Source organism: Nicotiana tabacum, chromosome 16 (assembly GCF_000715075.1).
Source record: "Nicotiana tabacum cultivar K326 chromosome 16, ASM71507v2, whole genome shotgun sequence".
Taxonomy (NCBI): domain Eukaryota; kingdom Viridiplantae; phylum Streptophyta; class Magnoliopsida; order Solanales; family Solanaceae; genus Nicotiana; species Nicotiana tabacum.
Window position 1 is genome coordinate 158,045,463 of NC_134095.1, and position 17,814 is coordinate 158,063,276.

General features: G+C 37.4%; 1 protein-coding gene across 3 annotated transcripts; it reads left to right on the plus strand.

Annotated features, from left to right (window-relative positions):
- Positions 1 to 1,020: 1,020 nt before the first annotated feature.
- On the plus strand, positions 1,021 to 17,098 carry LOC107831426 (serine/threonine protein phosphatase 2A regulatory subunit B''beta). 3 transcript variants are annotated; one of them, XM_075233524.1, is made up of 13 exons: positions 1,021 to 1,566; positions 7,821 to 8,063; positions 8,155 to 8,260; positions 10,022 to 10,121; positions 10,988 to 11,093; positions 11,295 to 11,385; positions 12,406 to 12,547; positions 13,430 to 13,577; positions 13,707 to 13,816; positions 14,676 to 14,832; positions 15,494 to 15,619; positions 15,713 to 15,875; positions 16,476 to 17,098. In XM_075233524.1, the coding sequence occupies exons 1-12, from the start codon at positions 1,417 to 1,419 to the stop codon at positions 15,851 to 15,853; spliced, it is 1,620 nt and encodes a 539-aa protein (XP_075089625.1). In that variant the 5' UTR covers positions 1,021 to 1,416; the 3' UTR covers positions 15,854 to 15,875; positions 16,476 to 17,098. The 3 variants fall into 3 exon arrangements, with proteins under 3 accessions (XP_075089625.1, XP_075089624.1, XP_075089626.1); XM_075233523.1 differs by having other exon boundaries at positions 16,574 to 17,098; XM_075233525.1 differs by having other exon boundaries at positions 16,578 to 17,098.
- Positions 17,099 to 17,814: the final 716 nt, after the last annotated feature.

A 17,814-nucleotide genomic window follows, 5' to 3' on the forward strand; every position in this document is an offset into this window, starting at 1 on the left:
ACCCGCTCCTATACCAATTGATGTTTTATACTTTAATACCACACAATATGGGGGAGGTGGATTATTTGTGTAGTGTTCAATTTTTTGCGTGTACAGATTATAGAAGGACCCGTCTCTTCTACGTGTTCCTCACACTATAGTTGCAGAATAATAAATGTAGAAAGTATAGAACACAAGTATTTTTATGTGGAAACACTCGGCTCAAAAGGTAAAAAAACCACGACCTACTTCCTAGTAAATTTTTTCCCAACACTTCACTAAATCATTGTGCCAAAAACAACGTTTACAAAACTCTTGTGAATCCAAGGAGTACCTTTAACCCTCTATGGCAACCAACCTCAAGTTGTTGCGACAACTTCAAGTTAACTCTAACTTGAACAATATAACTCAAAATACATAGTACAATTTCTTATAGAGAAATTTGAAAGGTACAACTCAAAAGCCATGCTATAGTTGAACTATAATAAAAGACATACACTTGGAACTGGTTCTTCTATCTGGTTCAAGTAGTTTAAGGTTCGCACACTTGAAACATACAGGAATTGCTTGCAAAATGCCTTGCTATTTTGATCTCAATTCCTGCTTAACTTAAGCGTTTGTGCGTCACCTGTAAAATAGAACAAACTGATATTTATAGAGTTAGTAGAATAAGAAATAACTAGAGTTCTAATGCTTTATTCTTCCATGGTGGAAGAGTTCTAGTTATCTTCAACTTCTAACTCCTCACCTACCTAGGATAGAGTTCTCTTCAAGTAAGTAGTCCTGCTACTTATCAATTATGCAACTTTTTCGTTCAGGAGATATCAAATATAACCACTTGTGCAAATTCTCTTCACGTGCATGCCTTGTGCTTGAATCTACCCGTGCATGTGTACACTGAGTATGGACCTGATTCGTTGCATGAGTTTCTTTGTCAATCATCAAAACTTACTCAAGCCACATTGTTGTAATAATTAATGACGCGTAAGCAAGCTCGGACACTACGTCTTTATAAAAAAGAAGATAGAGAAGTTTATCACGTGCTATTCACGTGATCGATAGACAATTGGATTTTGGAGTCGCCTTTAGTTCGGGTTTCTCGTCTTTGGTGGTTGCTTTCCTTTTTGTGGAGTGTGAGATTTCCAGGGAGAAAAAAGGTCCATATTATTATAATATCCCCATTACGTTACACTCTTCATCTTCTCGTTTTCCTTAGCTTCGAGGGTTTCGTTTCCTCTGTAAATTCTCCCCCCTCCGATCTCTCTCCGATTCAATATAGGGTTTCGCGAACTTTCTGTTCCCTCCGATTCGTAAATCTACAAAAAGATCCGTTGCATTTTTAACCCTAGTTTCAAATTGCGTGTGATGCGAAGAGCAATTGTGCTTCTGAAGATCTTAAAGGATTTTGATTTAATTTGATTTGATTTGGTTTTCGCGATGGATGTGGATTTCAATGGTGACGTAGCGAGTTTGGATGCTGACCTATTGCAGCTACCTGAGGTGTCACCTTTGGCTATTAAAGCTAACCCTTATGTTGCCGAGAAGCTATTCGATCAATGGTTTTCGCTCCCTGACACTGCCGCTTTGGTAATTTCCTCCTTGCTCAAATTTCGCAACAATTTTATTTAGAAATTTCAATTTGGATTAGCTCGGGCAGGTAGATTCATTGCCAATGTGATGACACGCGTACAGTGTTGGAGTGTTTACTGTTTCATAAGTTAGGGCTCGTTTCAGTTTAGGCATTTTAATTTTTTTTTAAAGCTTGGTGTAAAACTCTGCACAACTAATAAAGTACTTGGTTTCAAATATAAACTTGCATAAGTATTAGTGTATTATCTTCAAAACTTGCACTGGATTTTCTTGAATAAGGCACTTATACTAGAATTTATATGCTATTCTATGTGGGTGAAATATGGTAAGAATAGCCGTATTTTCAATGCTTGGATAAGAGCGCATTAAATGTAGTAAATGCCGTTATAACTAACTATTGAATTTGCTATTGCAATCCTACAAAATGATATCTGTATTATTATCCTAGCAGAGATGGTAATAACTAAAGGTGATTTCTTCCCAAATACATTTGTGTGAGCCTTGGTGGTTAGAGTTACTCGGTGCTTATCCGGTATAATAGTCGAGGGGTGTGCAAGCTAGCCGGACACAAGGGCGGATGTAGTGTATATGTTATTGGTTCAAATGAACTCGGTAGTTTTAGCTTAGGCCCCATATATGTGTTAAAAATTTCACTAATTAATTACGATAATAGATTACGACCTCAGTAAAACAAATGGGTTGTGGTAGAATCCCGAATTCAAACCCATAAAGTTCAAATCCTGAATTCACCTATGTTTGGACACCACCTTTACAAAAAATATTTGTATTATTATTCACGACATGATGATCTTTGCCTTCTAAAATGTGTTGCTCGAATCCTTGAAAACAGCAGCCACACTTGTGAAGGATCCTTCAAAAATGGGCATTTTGGAGGATCAAGCGACATAGCTTATGATTACTACAAACCAAACAATCATTAGTTTATTACATTAGGCAGTCTTTTGGCACATCTTTTATCTTTCTTGAACCTATTTTTACGCAAAATGGTCTCCTGTACTGTGAAAGTTGCATTAAGGTGACTGAAGTCTGTTGCTTTCTTGGGATGGCTTCAGCTTTTATAGTTAAATTTTATACCGAATTTTGTGGGTAACATCTTTTAATTACTAGTAACCTTTGGGTACTGAAAAAGAATGTCACTTCTTTTAGAATGTTATCTACAATTGTCTAGCTCTGCCTAGAAAATCGTGCTAGCAATCTATGAATTATATTCGCAAACAGACACAGAGTAGTGGCCTCAAAGCTTGGGCTCCGAATTTGGCATTAGTCTTACTCCAAGAAAGGGATTGGACAGTTTGTCTTAGTATCAAGATAATTGAAAAGTGATCACAAGTGGAATCTTCAGCCATTATAAATTTTTACTCTGGTTGATGATGCTGTAGTGACCAGAATGTTTCTTCTGTCCACAAAGGAAAACCATAATCCTCTATCCAAATTCTCCAAATTATGCAAAAAAGAGTAGTCTTCCAATAAGGTCAGAGCTGCTTCCTTATTATTTGCCCTCTCCAGCTAGTAACAGCTTTCTTCAAAGTCCTTGAATTGCTCATGTTTCTTCAAAGATATTAAGGATGAAGCTCCATAACTGCCAAGGTGGAGAGTGGAGGGTAAGGCAGGAACAAATGGTTTACCTTTATGGGCTTGGCAGACTTCTTGGACACTACTGCAAGTAATTACCACATTTCTTGCAGGTTATGGATAGTCATCCAACCAAACATACCACTTTAGTGGAGCTTTATCCTTGAAAAAAAAAATCCCCCTATGAGAAACTTCTAGTGGAGCTTTACTTTTCCACTACATTTTTCTGTCACTACTTCTCCTCTACATTTTCCAAGGCCATGATCCATTTGTTTTAGCCTTGGGAGCGTTTGCTTTAACCACAAACGCTCAGGGACTAAGAAACTAATCATAGTCCATGGGTAACTTGTTATCACTTTGGAACTTGCATTTTTGATGATGTAAATCTGGTATTTCATTAGGCTACGATTAGCCATAGAATTTATTGGCTAATTTAGTGCTGAAACAATGGGAATAGGTAAAGCTTATCGGATGGGAAAAAAGTTAGAGAAAGTTTTGAGCTTCTAAAGGACAAAACAGGCAGTAAAGTTAGAAGTCTTAAAGGGACTTCTAGAGTTATCTAAAGTTATCTTTTAGATGTACTCCTACCCAACTTTCTCTTAAAGTTGGCCCCCTCTTTACATCAATAATACTCTTTCAGTTACCTATCAAAAAAAAGGTTAGAAGTCTTAAAGGGACGAGAAATGTGCTATTACTGTAACTTGTTCACAACAAGAAATTTCAGAAAATCAAGAAGAAGAATACTGTATTTAAAAAGAAGAAGAATTTTCTATTATTTCCATCTTGAGATATCCAGGAATAATTGCCTAAGCACAACCTTACCTGACTACCATATATGTGAGCCTATAAGCTTTTGCAAAAAGACTTTTAAGGCTCTACCTAATTTGGTAGATGTTTGTGTTTGAGCTCATGCTCACTTTATACATGATTCTAAGTTCTAGCACTAACTCGGTGTATGAATGATATATTTTAACATATAAAAAAGAAAAAAAGGATAAAAAGGCCATGTCTGTCATGCATCTAGTTCATAGCCCTTGTGTTATATGTGCCTCATTAGCCACAATTGCTCACCAATTGGGTTGAACAAACTGCCAAAAATACTTATGTGCAGAATAAAACTGCCATAATTTTACTACTCACACTAATTCTCAACAAACAGCAACTCTCCTTTATTCAAACTTCGGAATGGTTATACTCTGCCAGCATGGGTAGAAGTAGGATAGAATATTCCCACCTGAAGAATGAAGTTGTAGTATTTAAATAGGATTGTGATTTTGAAATGCGGGTAACTCAAATATCCAGGTCTGTCTTCTAGGAAAATTACATTATTGATTAAGATGCAACACAAATGAAACTGGATAACTGAAATGAAGGTGTCTTTATCAAAAAATTTCCTTATAAAAAAAATTGAAATGAAGGTGTGCCAAGGAACATTGTGCGTAGGAATAGACATACCAAAGTGAAAGGCAAGTTCTATAGAATGATTGTGAGACCAGTAAACTTATAATGGTGTGTGTGTTGGGTGTTAAGGTCTAATATATCCCCAAGATGAGTGTTGTACGACTGCAAATGTTGAAATGGTTTTGCCGCTATACAAGATTAGAGATGATGATAAAGTATGCAAGTTACTTGCACATAGAGGCTAAATAAAGATTGAGAAAGTCGGATGAGAGGGTTTCGTCGTATTTTGCTTTGCTTGGACTTCCAAATGCATCATGCCAAATGGTGTAATATTATATGATGGTTGAGGGTGCTAAAAGTTGGCAAGATAAGCCGCCAAATACTTTAGTGTGTGTTGTAGAGATGCTGATTTTATATAAATATGTGGTCATAAGATTGCACAAGATTAGAAGTTATCATAGCCAATAAATGTTGCAAATAGTGTGCATAGAGGATGAAGCCGGCAAAGATTGTTTAATTGTCTGAGGTGTTTTGGTCATGCTGTACATATGCCTCCAAATGCATCCGTTGGCATATAGAGGAGAAAACCAACTAAGATCGTCTGGGATTGTTTGGTTATGTCCTTGTTCAAGAACCATCTCCAGTGGGTGAGGGTTAGGGTAATAGGACATCCAGAAAGGATTCCGTCCTCGGTTGCTATTGAAATGGCAGATCTGGAATTTAATATTCCAATCTGTCTGGAGATTACCACCAATCTCGATCAAATTGCCAGAAAGATACATGCATTATCTCGCCGGCAAGGTCGCAGATGGGGCTGGTCCAAGCAGCTGTGTAAAATAGACAGTCAACGAGCCAATGATGACATGTGACAGCGTGATAGCAAAGGTTATGGGACATGTGTTTGGCCCAGCTCTTATGCAGATTTCTCTTCCTTAAGTGATGCTCACTCTCTATCATGGCACGCGTAGAGCTCTTAAAGCATGCAAATAATGCACAAACCTGCCGTAATTGAGACATCAAAGCTGACCAAGTTAGTTTTGTTCGAAGCATGCAAAGCTTTTGGGGTTAGTATTGCGGGATTGAACATGAAATCCTCGACATCATATTGAGAATAGAGCACGAGAGGCAACTACGGCTACAACAGCAAAATTCAGTCAGCAATCATAAATAGAAACGAGAAGAAAAGGGGAAAGGAGCTGATAGGTAAGGTGAATTACGATGATGAGGAAAGGAGAGATAGGGGCAGGTCCGACAAATCCTTTTCAGGATGAAAATAAAAATTCTAAGCTGGAATATACAGGGGTCTAAACAACACCAAGAAGAGCACACTGAAATATTTGGTTCGCAAGTGGAGAGCAGACATCCTTTGTCCATAGGAGAGAAATTGAAAATGGTCAGGAAAATTGGTATGACTAGTTGGGGAACCGCTATGCTGACTGGGTTGAGCTCAAAGCATGCGGCACTAGATGGGGGTATTATTATTCCTTCGGATAAAAGACAGTGGAATTGTTTTGGTATTCAGCCATGCATGCTGGAAAGCCTACAATTTTTATTTTTTTTAGGATAAGGACCCACAAGATGACTTTAGGTGGTGCTTTGCAGGGGATTATGGTCCTCACACCAATCCGGAAAGGAATGAACTTTGGCATGAGCTTGCAGCAATCATGGGTTTATGGAATGATCATTGAGTCATTAGAGGAGATTTTAATATGTGCAGGGTCGAAAGTGAAAGTTTTCCTGAACTTATTCAGGATCTTGGCATTGTAATTTTTCAACTATAGGAAGCATTCTACACTTGGTTTTTTTGGGGGGCGGGGGCGGGGGTTCCATTCAAGTTTCAAGAATTAATAGATGTTTAATCCCACCAGAATGGAATGACAGTTTCAATGCAGCAAAACAGTTATCAGCTCCAAGGAAGTCGATCCTTCTAATTTCAAATTCAAAAAGATGTGGTTTTGCAAAGTTACTTGGTGAGGGGGTTCCAAACTTCATACTTATGCGAAAACTGGGGAGTCTCAGAAAGGACATTACTGATAGCAATAGAAAGCTGTATTTGGCAAGGTTGATGCAAAAATAAGATAAGCACAGGATGAGCTGTTAGTATTATAGCAGACGTCTGTCTTACACAAGCTGAAAAAGATAAAAGACTGAATTTGAAATTGAAGTTGCAACAACTTGCATTAGTTGAAGAACTGCCACGGATATTAGTATTGAAAACAGAGCTGCCTATAAAAGTAGATCGTTTCATCTGGAAAACACTCAATGAGGCTTGTTTGACTCACACCCTGGGGTGCGACACTTCCTGCGTCAATGCGGCATGCTTTGTGCATTGGGCTGCCCTTTTTCTGAAGCTTGTTTGACTCAGGACCTTTGCAAAAGGAATATGCAGCCAATAAACAGATGCTACAACATCTCTATGCTTGGTCGTTCTGTTGTTCAATGAAATACTTGCTTACCTGTTCAAAACAAAAAAACAGATGCTACATGTGTCACCAAAGTTCAGAAACCATCAGTCACCTCTTCCTTTGCTTTACAGTAGCTGCAGATCTATGGTACATGTTCTGCCAATTGTTGGACTCAGGTGGGTCATGCCACAAAATATTAAAGATCCATTTGAATGCTGGAGTTTATTGGAAGTTGGTAAAACCATCAAGAAAATCTTCAAAATGATCCCTGCAAGCATTTTTTGGTGTGTATGGACAGAAAGAAATGCCAGATGTTTTGATGGAATCTCGACTCCAAACTACTCCTTAAAGGCTAGATGTCTTTGCGTAGTTGGAGCAACCTGGCCTCTGTAAATAACACAGATCTTTTTTTTTGGGGGGTAATGGTAAAAACTTTAGATATGAAAAAAGGTGCACTATACAAGCTGTGGATTCACCAAAAGTTACAGAGAGACAAGGAAAACAAAGATTCTAGATGTATGCCATCTTACAAATAGTCTAGGAGATCAAAAGTAGCTTCTGCGTCTTCTAAGTGTCTCTGGTTACACCAAATAACGCTGATCTTTTAGCTCCCTGATATTAGCGTAGTCTCATAGAGTGGAGTTAAGACATCTTCTTTTGTACTTATTGCATCCTTTTGATGCCATTAATGAACTTCTTACTTCATCCTAAAAAAAAAAAAGCTTTTATGTATACCCTGTACCATACTACCATTACAATCCTAAACCATGTTCTGTGCATCTTATTCCTTTTCTTGTTTCATTATTTTTAATCTCTGTAAATTGGTAATGATTTTTTTCCTTCTACATGCAGGTGAAATCTTTGCTTAAGAATGCCAAAGGTGGTGGTCCATTAAATGTGGCTGGTACATCTTCTGGCTCAAATGCCGCTGCAACTAATTCTTTACCGTCCATGTTTCCTGCTGGAAGTACACCTCCACTTTCTCCAAGAAGTTCATCTGGTTCACCTCGAATCTCAAAGCACAGGGCTGGACCCTCTTCATTGGGGTCTCCTCTGAAATTGGTGAATGAGCCAGCGAAAGAACTGATACCACAGGTATGAAATACCTAATTCTGAGTGGTGCTTTTATTTGCAGACTGTTGAGATTGTAGTCATGATGTTTTCTCCAAAATGCTTATGATGGCAGTTTTACTTTCAAAATGGTCGTCCACCTCCAAATGAATTGAAGGAACGGTGCTTGTTTAGGATAAACCAATTTTTTTATGGTCACACAGATGGACTACAAATGAACGGTAAGTTTCTCTTTACGAATTGCTTTCTCTGAAGACTTTGTTGGAAACTACTGGGTTTGTTGTTGTTGTTGTTTCTCTGAATACTTTGAGATGATTATGGATTTGTTAATGTCCTTTCAGTTTGAGACTGAAAAACTTCTTGTTCTAGATTATTTTTTTGAGAGTGGACGTGTTCTAGATTAAATCCACTCTAAACATTTTATTTGGAGGAGGGGAGGGGACAGTTGATCTGTGGTGGGATTTTATTCATGAAAAGCACCAACTAAGTGCTAGTTCAGTACTAAAATGCTAGAAATGACCAGTGTCCTTTTAACGGTGCAGCAAGCTTACAAGTCCATCATAGTATCTATATCATTTAAATTTTCAGATTACACAAAAAAGCTAATGATGGTAAATATTTGAGCTTCAAACGCTATAGTGTTTCATTTCTTTCTTCAGAGCAGCTGTGCATCCTTTCTTTCCATACTATCCACAAGGATGCACTTTCTTATTCCAAAAGTCTCTAACTTGTCTTTGTAGTATCCTTCCTTTCCAGCTTCTGAGATTATTGTTCAATGAATTAGGCACTCACTGAACTCCAAACATGATTTAGAAATATGTTTCAAATCTGCCTGACTTCAGTGCTTTGCAGAAAGTTTAGAGTCTCATCCTCCTTCGCATACATGTAACATCTGCTGCAGTCAATCTGCGGTATGTTGACTGCATTATGATCCAGCCAAAGCGTGCCACCTATGGAGGTGCATTGCTCTTCCTAGCTCATTTTCTGTTGCCACTGTCAGGTTTGACATTATGTTGTGGCATGATGCACTGTAAAACTGCACCTACTCTACTTTCTTATCAGTGATTCTGGTTCAACTGGGTTTTTGTTGTTGTTGTTGATGATTTTGGTTCAACATTAGCCCCTCCAATTTTCCAAGAAGTTGAGCCAATCTGTCTGCCTTCCGGTCCTGGCAGTTTTTTGTTGCAGATATTTTCTGTTTTATATTGAGCTGGGGTGGCTTTAGCTGGTGAAAGTCAGGAGATTCACAAAGAGTATTGTATACTTTAGATTCTAAGTGTCATGTTAGTCGAGAGAACAATAATGTTCTGTATTACCTGCAAAAAAAGTTAAGAATATTCTGTAGATTTTATGAACAATTATGCCATTATTGAGAGCCCTGAGAATTAGGGAACCTTATTCATGTAGATCAAAACTCCAACTAAGGTGCCCTCTTATGTCGTTAACAAAGCCATTACAGAAAGAGTTTTCGTTCTCTTTTTTCTCTTTTCACCAGCAAAATGGTAACTCTTTTTCACATCCTTTTTACACCTTTTCTTGCCCAAAATTTCCTGTTTACTATTTTCCTGTAAATGTTACTTTAAATTTTCAAGTCCTTATCATATATTCTTCTTATATCAACATTTTGATTTCATTGGAACCTTCGCCGTCGAGTGGTGTCTCATTCAAGTTATAGCTCCCTGGATGAATATTATTGTTTGGTGTGAAGACTACTATGTGGGAGCACTACATTAAAAATTTAAAATAAATGCTGCATTTTTTGGAATTTTTGGAACTACGTACAGCTTAAGCCATTAAGCGCAGATTGGTTAATGCTGAAATTCCATAATTTGCATGTGTTTGGGCTATGTTGCTGGATGAAGTCCAAGTTAGGCTTAAGACTGAGTTAGATCATATATACCTGTTTAAGGACCAGCTGTTATCTAGTCGTGCATCTGATTTTTATAACTTAACACTAATTTAGTTTTCATTTGGGTGGTCAGAATTTAAACCTATTACAAAGGAAATATGCAAGCTTCCATCGTTCTTCTCCGCAGCCCTTTTTAAGAAGATTGATGTTGACAGCACTGGCGTCGTAACCAGGTACATGTCTTCCATCTTTCTGAGCATCAAGATGCTTCATCTACTTTCTGGATATTTCCTGAGGTCTGTGTACACCTTGTGATGAAAAGTTGATAACCTTTGGAACCTGAAAGACACTGTTTTATTGGATAGATTAATCACTTTTGTATTGTTAAATATGTCCACTTCATATTTCTCTCTTGTTTACTCTATATAGTTCTTGATGATTACTTTTGGAAGTCTGAATTGCATATGTCATGAATGAGCGATTTGTCTTTAAATTGTATAAAGATGTGCACTTCTTTTCCGAGATATTTTCCTTTATTTAGATGTTTGAATTGTATTTGAACTGAAAGGCATACGCTGTTCTCAGGGAGAATTCAGGCTAGCTTTTAGACTAGCATATGTGAAGTTGGAATCTATACTCAGTGGAGGGTTGTCAGAAGAGATGAGGAGATAGGAGGATCTTTACCATTCTTTCTTCTTTCAATATTCCCAGTTAGACAGCTTATTTTTTTCCGCTTCTGTGACTAATCGGAACTAATATCACTGCTTTACGCTCGAACAGTTGAATGATCACAGTCCAGCAACTTCCGCGCATAGATATATATTTATTGCTTGTACCTGGTCCAGCTTCGCACCCTTTGGGATATCTTCTCTTTTTTCGGTCTCTGTAATTTTTCCCTATATGCGTGTCACCTTCATGACGTGTTATGTTCGTAATTAGTGAATATTTAAGAGGAAAAAAGAAAAGAAGTCGTGAAATGAAACCAAAATGTAGGAGAGTATTGCGCAATGTGCCTGGGGTTTTTGTTAATTGATGTGAAATATTTCTGAAGTGCTTGAGGTGTGTGTATTCAAATGCTATTTGCTTCACATGGCTGCAGGGATGCTTTTGTTGATTATTGGATCAACGGCAACATGTTAACAAAAGATATAGCAACTCAAATGTACACAATCTTGAAGCAGCCAGACCTTAGATACCTCGCGCAGGTGCTTTCTCTAGTTCCTGTTGATGTTTAAGTTGCTATCTGATTTATTCACAGTGTAGCTCCAGTCTCGTACCTCAAAAGATCAAATGACTTTGTTCTGATTTTATGACTGTCTGAACACGATCTTTCTTTTAAAGCGTGCTATGGTTTTGTGGATTACTAGATTATCTTCCTCCTATGAAATTAATCAACTTGATTGCAGGATGACTTCAAACCCATTCTTCGGGAACTTTTGGCAACACATCCAGGGTTGGAGTTTTTACAGAGCACACCTGAATTCCAAGAGCGTTATGGTACCTTCTTGGTCACATGCTGCATTGTTTTTATATGATTTACTTCACTCATAATTTGCACGTGGACTTTTTGGCCTTCAAATTTATAATGTCTCCTAAATGTGTATTACTACTCTCAGAAGCTCTCAATAACGATAGTTATGGTTGGTGCTTAATTAGTTCTTGAGGGTGACTTTGGGATCGAGAATTGGATCAGTTGAACTTGATTTGACTGTTTGTTTATCATGCTTCCCTGGATGAAAAGGAAGGTGATGAAAGATATAAGGTTCCTTTTTCTCTTTGAAATTCATAATGGTGGTGTCTGGTCCATCTTGCATGTACCTTGGCCATTCCACCGGGTACTGCTACCACTCACCAACATAGGTACCGAAAGGCTTAGGTAAATGGAAAGAAATTACCTTGTGTTTTTGCCTCAACTGCGAGGTACCCTGGTCTCTTATCCTTGACATATTGGAGAACGAGGGGTGGGGTTCTACTACCTTTCTTTAGCACTGATAAAACTGCTTTTGGCAGATTCATTTATATTTCTCTTGTTTTCCAAATGTTTCTATCTCTGTGTACTCTTATTTATGATCCCTCTATCTTTTTATGTCATTTGTTGCTTACATCATAAACGAGTTTTGAGATGGGTAGCACTTACAACACAGTTGCTTGAGCTGGAAAAATTGTTTGTTGTTGAAGACGTATTTAGAAGTTCTTTATGAGAATTCCTTTTCAATATAAGTATTCTATAATATCCTCCGTTAATGTTTCCATTAAAGTCCTTGAGATTTCCTATACTTGCTCCCACTAAAATAATCCTCTTTCAATTAAATTTAGATAACCTTTTCTGCCTTCACTCCCCCCCCCTCCCTCCCTCTTGGATATTTGCCTTTACTTTTCTCTCTGGAGCATCTTACTACTGGAATAGATAGTCTATTTTCATTGCAGGAATGGTCCTCTGTTCACTTGATTGTAGTGAAAGAGGTTCATATTACTGCAGTATCTTAACAGTTAATTTTTTTTTCTTGCATTTGCCAGCTGAAACTGTAGTCTACAGAATATTTTACTACGTGAATCGATCGGGTAATGGTCGTCTTACCCTCAGGGAGCTGAGGCGTTCTGACCTTATTGCTGCAATGCAGCATGCAGATGAAGAAGATGATATCAACAAGGTCCTAAGGTATATATCCTTGCTGCAGTATTGGCTTAATATTTGTTTGTGGGAAGTTTAATAGATTCAGTTTACATCATTTCATATTATCCGTTCAATATAGTTTCACCTTGTAATTATTCTAGTGCCTTTGCCACTTAGTTTAATTACAAGCATGTTTATGAGACACAGTGGTTGTAGGAAATAGACAAGAGAGGTTGCTCTGATGGTAAGCAACCTCCACTTCCAACCAAGAGGTTGTGAGTTTGAATCTCCCTAAGAGCAAGGTGAGAAGTTCTTGGAGGGAAGGATGCCGGGGGTCTATTTGGAAACAGCCTCTCTACACCCTAGTGTAGGGGTAAGGTCTGCGTACACACTACCCTCCCCAGACCCCACTAAGTGGGATTATACTGGGTTGTTGTTGTTGTTGTAGTGGTTGTAGGAAATCATACCTCATAGGATGTTTCAAAAAAAGATATACCAAAAAAGCATTATCTGTCACTAATATAGCAAATTTCTATCAGCTCCCAAGGTTTTGGTCTAGCGGTAAGAGCCGCAATACATGATGTATGGGTTAGGCGCATGTCACAGGTTCAAGCCGTGTCGCAGATAAAAGTCTGGTATTTAATGGGTAGATGAGGGGCCTCATTATCCAACGAGCTTTGAACCATGCTCCATTGGCACTCGGGATATCTTGGTTATAAAAGAAAAATAGCAAAGTGCTATTTTGAAAAATGAGCACTAGAAAACTACATCAACTATGTTTTTGTAGATTTCTTTTAAATTATTGGATTTTTTCAGCAACTGAGGCTGATATTGTATGCATTCATTTATCTTCTGGAATTTGACACACTTAATCAAGTTTGACATTCTTCTCAATGTAAGTTCTTGAGCACTCTATTTTTGCTACAGGTACTTCTCATACGAACACTTTTACGTGATATATTGCAAGTTCTGGGAGCTTGACACTGATCATGATTTTCTCATTGATAAAGAGAACCTCATTCGATATGGCAACCATGCCCTTACATACAGGATTGTTGATAGAATATTTTCTCAGGTCTGAGTGTTCCATGTGCTCTTTGGCTTTTGCAGTTTTATCTTGCCTGTTATGAGTTTTTAATTGGCGTATTATTAAGAATGCTTGCTTATCACTTCTTAAGGAGTTTATGATTTAATTTGCTATCAGGTTCCAAGGAAGTTCACCAGTAAAGTTGAAGGGAAGATGGGTTATGAAGATTTTGTTTACTTTATATTGTCAGAGGAGGATAAATCATCAGAGCCTAGTCTTGAATACTGGTAAGTTTCAGAAGTGACATTTATCTTTCTTGCAGTAGTAATATCACGAAATAGTATAAAAAGCAGTAATTTCTCTACACTGGAATTTTCTTTCCGGTTCATTAATTATCACGAAATTATCTACTTTTTTATATTTTCCCCTTCTAAAAATATAAGTACTCCCTCTATCCCAATTTATGTGGCATACTTCCTTTTTTAGTTTGTCCCAAAAAGAATGACACCTTTATATATTTGCAAACAATTTAACTTTAAACTTTCTATTTTACCCTTTATAAGATGATTTATATCCACACAATTGTCCATGGCTTGTTCAAGACCAAAACTTCTCCTTTCTCTCCTAAACTCCGTGTCCAGTCAAATCACATAATTTGGCTCGGAGGGAGTGTTTTATTTCTTTGATATTATATACATTAATGAACCGGAGAGTAGCAGTGTAGTACTGAGAACTTTGAAGCATAACATTTGATTATCAAGTAGGACATTCTATTTGTGGTTTACACTAAAGGCATTGGTGCACACTCTCTTGTTTGTTCATTGTTGGCGAAACAATATGAATTGGTTGAATGCACTGTAGTCAAATTGCTGGTTCCGCGCTTGATAAATTTTAGGCATTTCCTTGTACAAGTATTCTGACCATCAGGCAAAGGCTGTTTAGTGGAGAGTGTTGCAGTAGCATTGGTATTTTTTTTTTGTTGCTTTTTTCGTTTCAACCAAGATGTGTGTTAGGCTGAGTAAAGTTGTTACAGATCGGTCAGTTAACTTCAGTGAATTAGTTTTTGTGAAGCATATTGTTTTGTGACATGGACACCTACACAGTTGACACTGCATTGTTTTCTTTCTCATTTTCTTTCTGGATCAGGTTCAAATGCATAGATATGGATGGAAATGGGGTTATAACTAGGAATGAAATGCAATTCTTTTATGAGGAGCAGTTACATAGAATGGAATGCATGGCCCAAGAGCCAGTGCTTTTTGAGGATATTTTGTGTCAGATAGTTGACATGATTAGTCCAGAGGTAATTTTAGAACTTGTCGCATTTCCTATTCTTTGTTATCTTGTGTCCTTTTAAGGTTTTAGTTATTGTACCATAATCATTCGTTCTTGGAGATCACTTGCAATGATCGACCATTTTTCATGCCCAAGTTAAATATGTTGAGCAAGATTTCTCTTTACTTTTCTCTTTTGGATGTGGTGGTTAGTTAGAGGTTCTTTTAATTTTGTTGAGATATATGTTGTGATTATTATTTGTTAGGATTAAGGCTTTGTCTTGTTAATACGCTCACTTTAGTTCTGGGTGTTTAGTATATGCTTTCTAGTTTGCTTAGAGAATTTGTATGTTTACAAATGTAGAGAATCAAAATCTCTAGTATTAGGGCACCCCGAATTGGTTTTAAAAGACAAATTATTGACTGTTGGAATCGAACGAGGTCCATATAGAGCAGAAAGAATTTTGAGGATTCATAGAGCCAACTCCAACTAGTGCCTCAGTTGTTATTGTTGCATCCAGATGTATGTTGTATTTTTTTAAAAAAAATAGTGAGATATATGTTGTTCTTACTTGAACTTATTACATTGTTTGACTAGGTGCATTTACGTGATAGAGACTTGTAGTTTGTATCATCTGTTTTTCTAACCTGAGTATGATAATGTGTGTAATTAAAGTTTCTTTCTTGCAGAATGAAAGCTATTTTACATTGCGTGATTTGAAGGGAAGCAAACTCTCTGGTAGTGTTTTTAACATACTCTTTAACCTCAATAAGTTCATGGCATTTGAAACCCGCGATCCCTTCCTAATTCGTCAGGTAATTGAAAGGATAATGTATGGTTGATAATGCAGTTCTGTGTTGCTTGGTCGTTGTTACCAGTGCTTGACATGAGTTTCTTCTTGTTGCCAGGAGCGTGAGAACCCAAATCTGACTGAATGGGATCGGTTCGCACACAGGGAATATATTAGGCTGTCAATGGAGGAGGATGCAGAAGATGCTTCCAATGGAAGTGCAGATGTCTGGGATGAATCACTCGAGGCTCCCTTCTGAGTTCTAGTCTTGAGATAGAATGGTATGGATAATGCAGTTACATAGATCACTTAAGCCTGCATCTACATAAATCAATAATTCTGCCAACCATGATTTCTTCGCATGCCATGTCGCTGGTGTTTGACGCTGTAAAACATTATGTCCACTCTTGACGCATAATATCTGGAAGAAAGTCTAATTGTTGACTAGAATCAGACAATTACCTGGAGAGAAACTTTCTTAACAGATATACAACCATTGCTATATATGCACATTAGTTGGGTTGCATATAATGTTAAAGCAAAGCTGTTATCCAAGGATGTCTGTACCTGGGACCTTAACGTATATGCTTTTGTAAATTACTTGAATATAGGAGAAAATACACACCCCTTACCGAGCATCAATATCAGATGTAGTAATTCATGAAAAAAATTGATTATCACACCAAGTTATTGCAAATCCACTTTTAAAAGATTTTAGGTGGCAAAGTCATGTAAAATATCCACAATTTCTTGATTTTAAGTCAAGACAGAGTACATATCTTTTTCATGTCATATATGTGGCTGTAGATATTTTACGTCTTTGGCCCCCTCCTGCTTGTAGTGTATTACCACCTTTTCTTATTTGATGTGTTGAGTTGTAGTTGGCAAATGGACAAGGTAGACATTATGTGGATATATTGCTTCCCCATTTTTCAAGCGGCCTGACCTCATGTTCTTAAAAGCCGCGTTCTTTCTCCAGCCAGGTGTGCCTATAGAAATCTTATTTCAAGCTGGCTATTGAGTCACAAAGAGCTAATTTGCATGGGAACAGTCAAGTGGGACGAGCTTATCCGTGTGTTTCATCAAAGATGTTTTTAAGAGATGAGCCAGGGAGGAATGTTTTGTTTGATCTGCACAGAGCATGCTCTCATGAATTATAAGGACATGCTAGTGTGGAATCTTCTGACTCGAAATATCAAGGGCTTTGCAAGTGTGCGATTGGTGATAGATGATTAATCCAAAACTAGATGCTGGTAGTTCAGTCCTTCTCGCACTTGTTCTCTCTTTAGCTATAAGAAGTCAATATTCTTATTTATTTGTTCTGGTGCCGATTTTTGGTGGTTGCAAATACATAAGTTTTTCAAGAGGTTTAGTATGGCGAGTCCCACAGTCCATGTGATTCCGCTTTTTGCTCCTTTTATTATTCTTTTGTGGATTAGACTCCTTTAGTGGCATGTGAATCATGATAGTTCTGTATTGACTGTGTAATGATGTGGCTTCTCTATTCCCGTCTGCCTTTCTAGTTTCTAGTCCGATGTTGATGTCGAATATGATAAACTTTTGTTGGCTAATCTTACTGGCGTCTTAACCAGATTGAACTAAATTTTGAAGTATATAGTAATTCCATGTAGTTGGGGAGGGATGCCAAACGGGAAGATTGAGTTAAATCCGGATTGGTTAGAACGCGCTGTAGCAATAAACAAGTTGGCTCATTCAATGCATCCAACTCAATTCAAGTTGGCTTGTTGCGTTAAAATGGGCGCTTCCATTTGGGCAATTCAATGCGTTCAACTCAATATCATTTTCATTTGTTTGTTTAATTGCAAATCAAGCTAACAAAAGGCCTTCTCTTTAGCTTATTATGACTACATCAATCCAAGCAAATTTATGAATGCGTTTTTTCATTGTTATGTAACAATGGATTTGTCTGTATAACGTTTTATAATTTGTGAAAGCCTTTGGGGAAAAATTTCAGCAAATTTACAATATTTAAACCAAGAGAATATTCCATTCGTAGAAGAGAGAGGATAGATTATGCCATTGGTTTTGCCTCTATTAAGTTTTTTAAGCTTGCTAATTAAGCTTCACGTTAACTTCCCTAAATCCTAATCACATGTCAAAAGGCCAATTGGATTCGCAGTTGGGTCTAGCTCAGTAATTTTGTATCTAATGGAAAAAATCCCTAGTGGTTATTAATCAATTAACTCAACGGATAAGCTA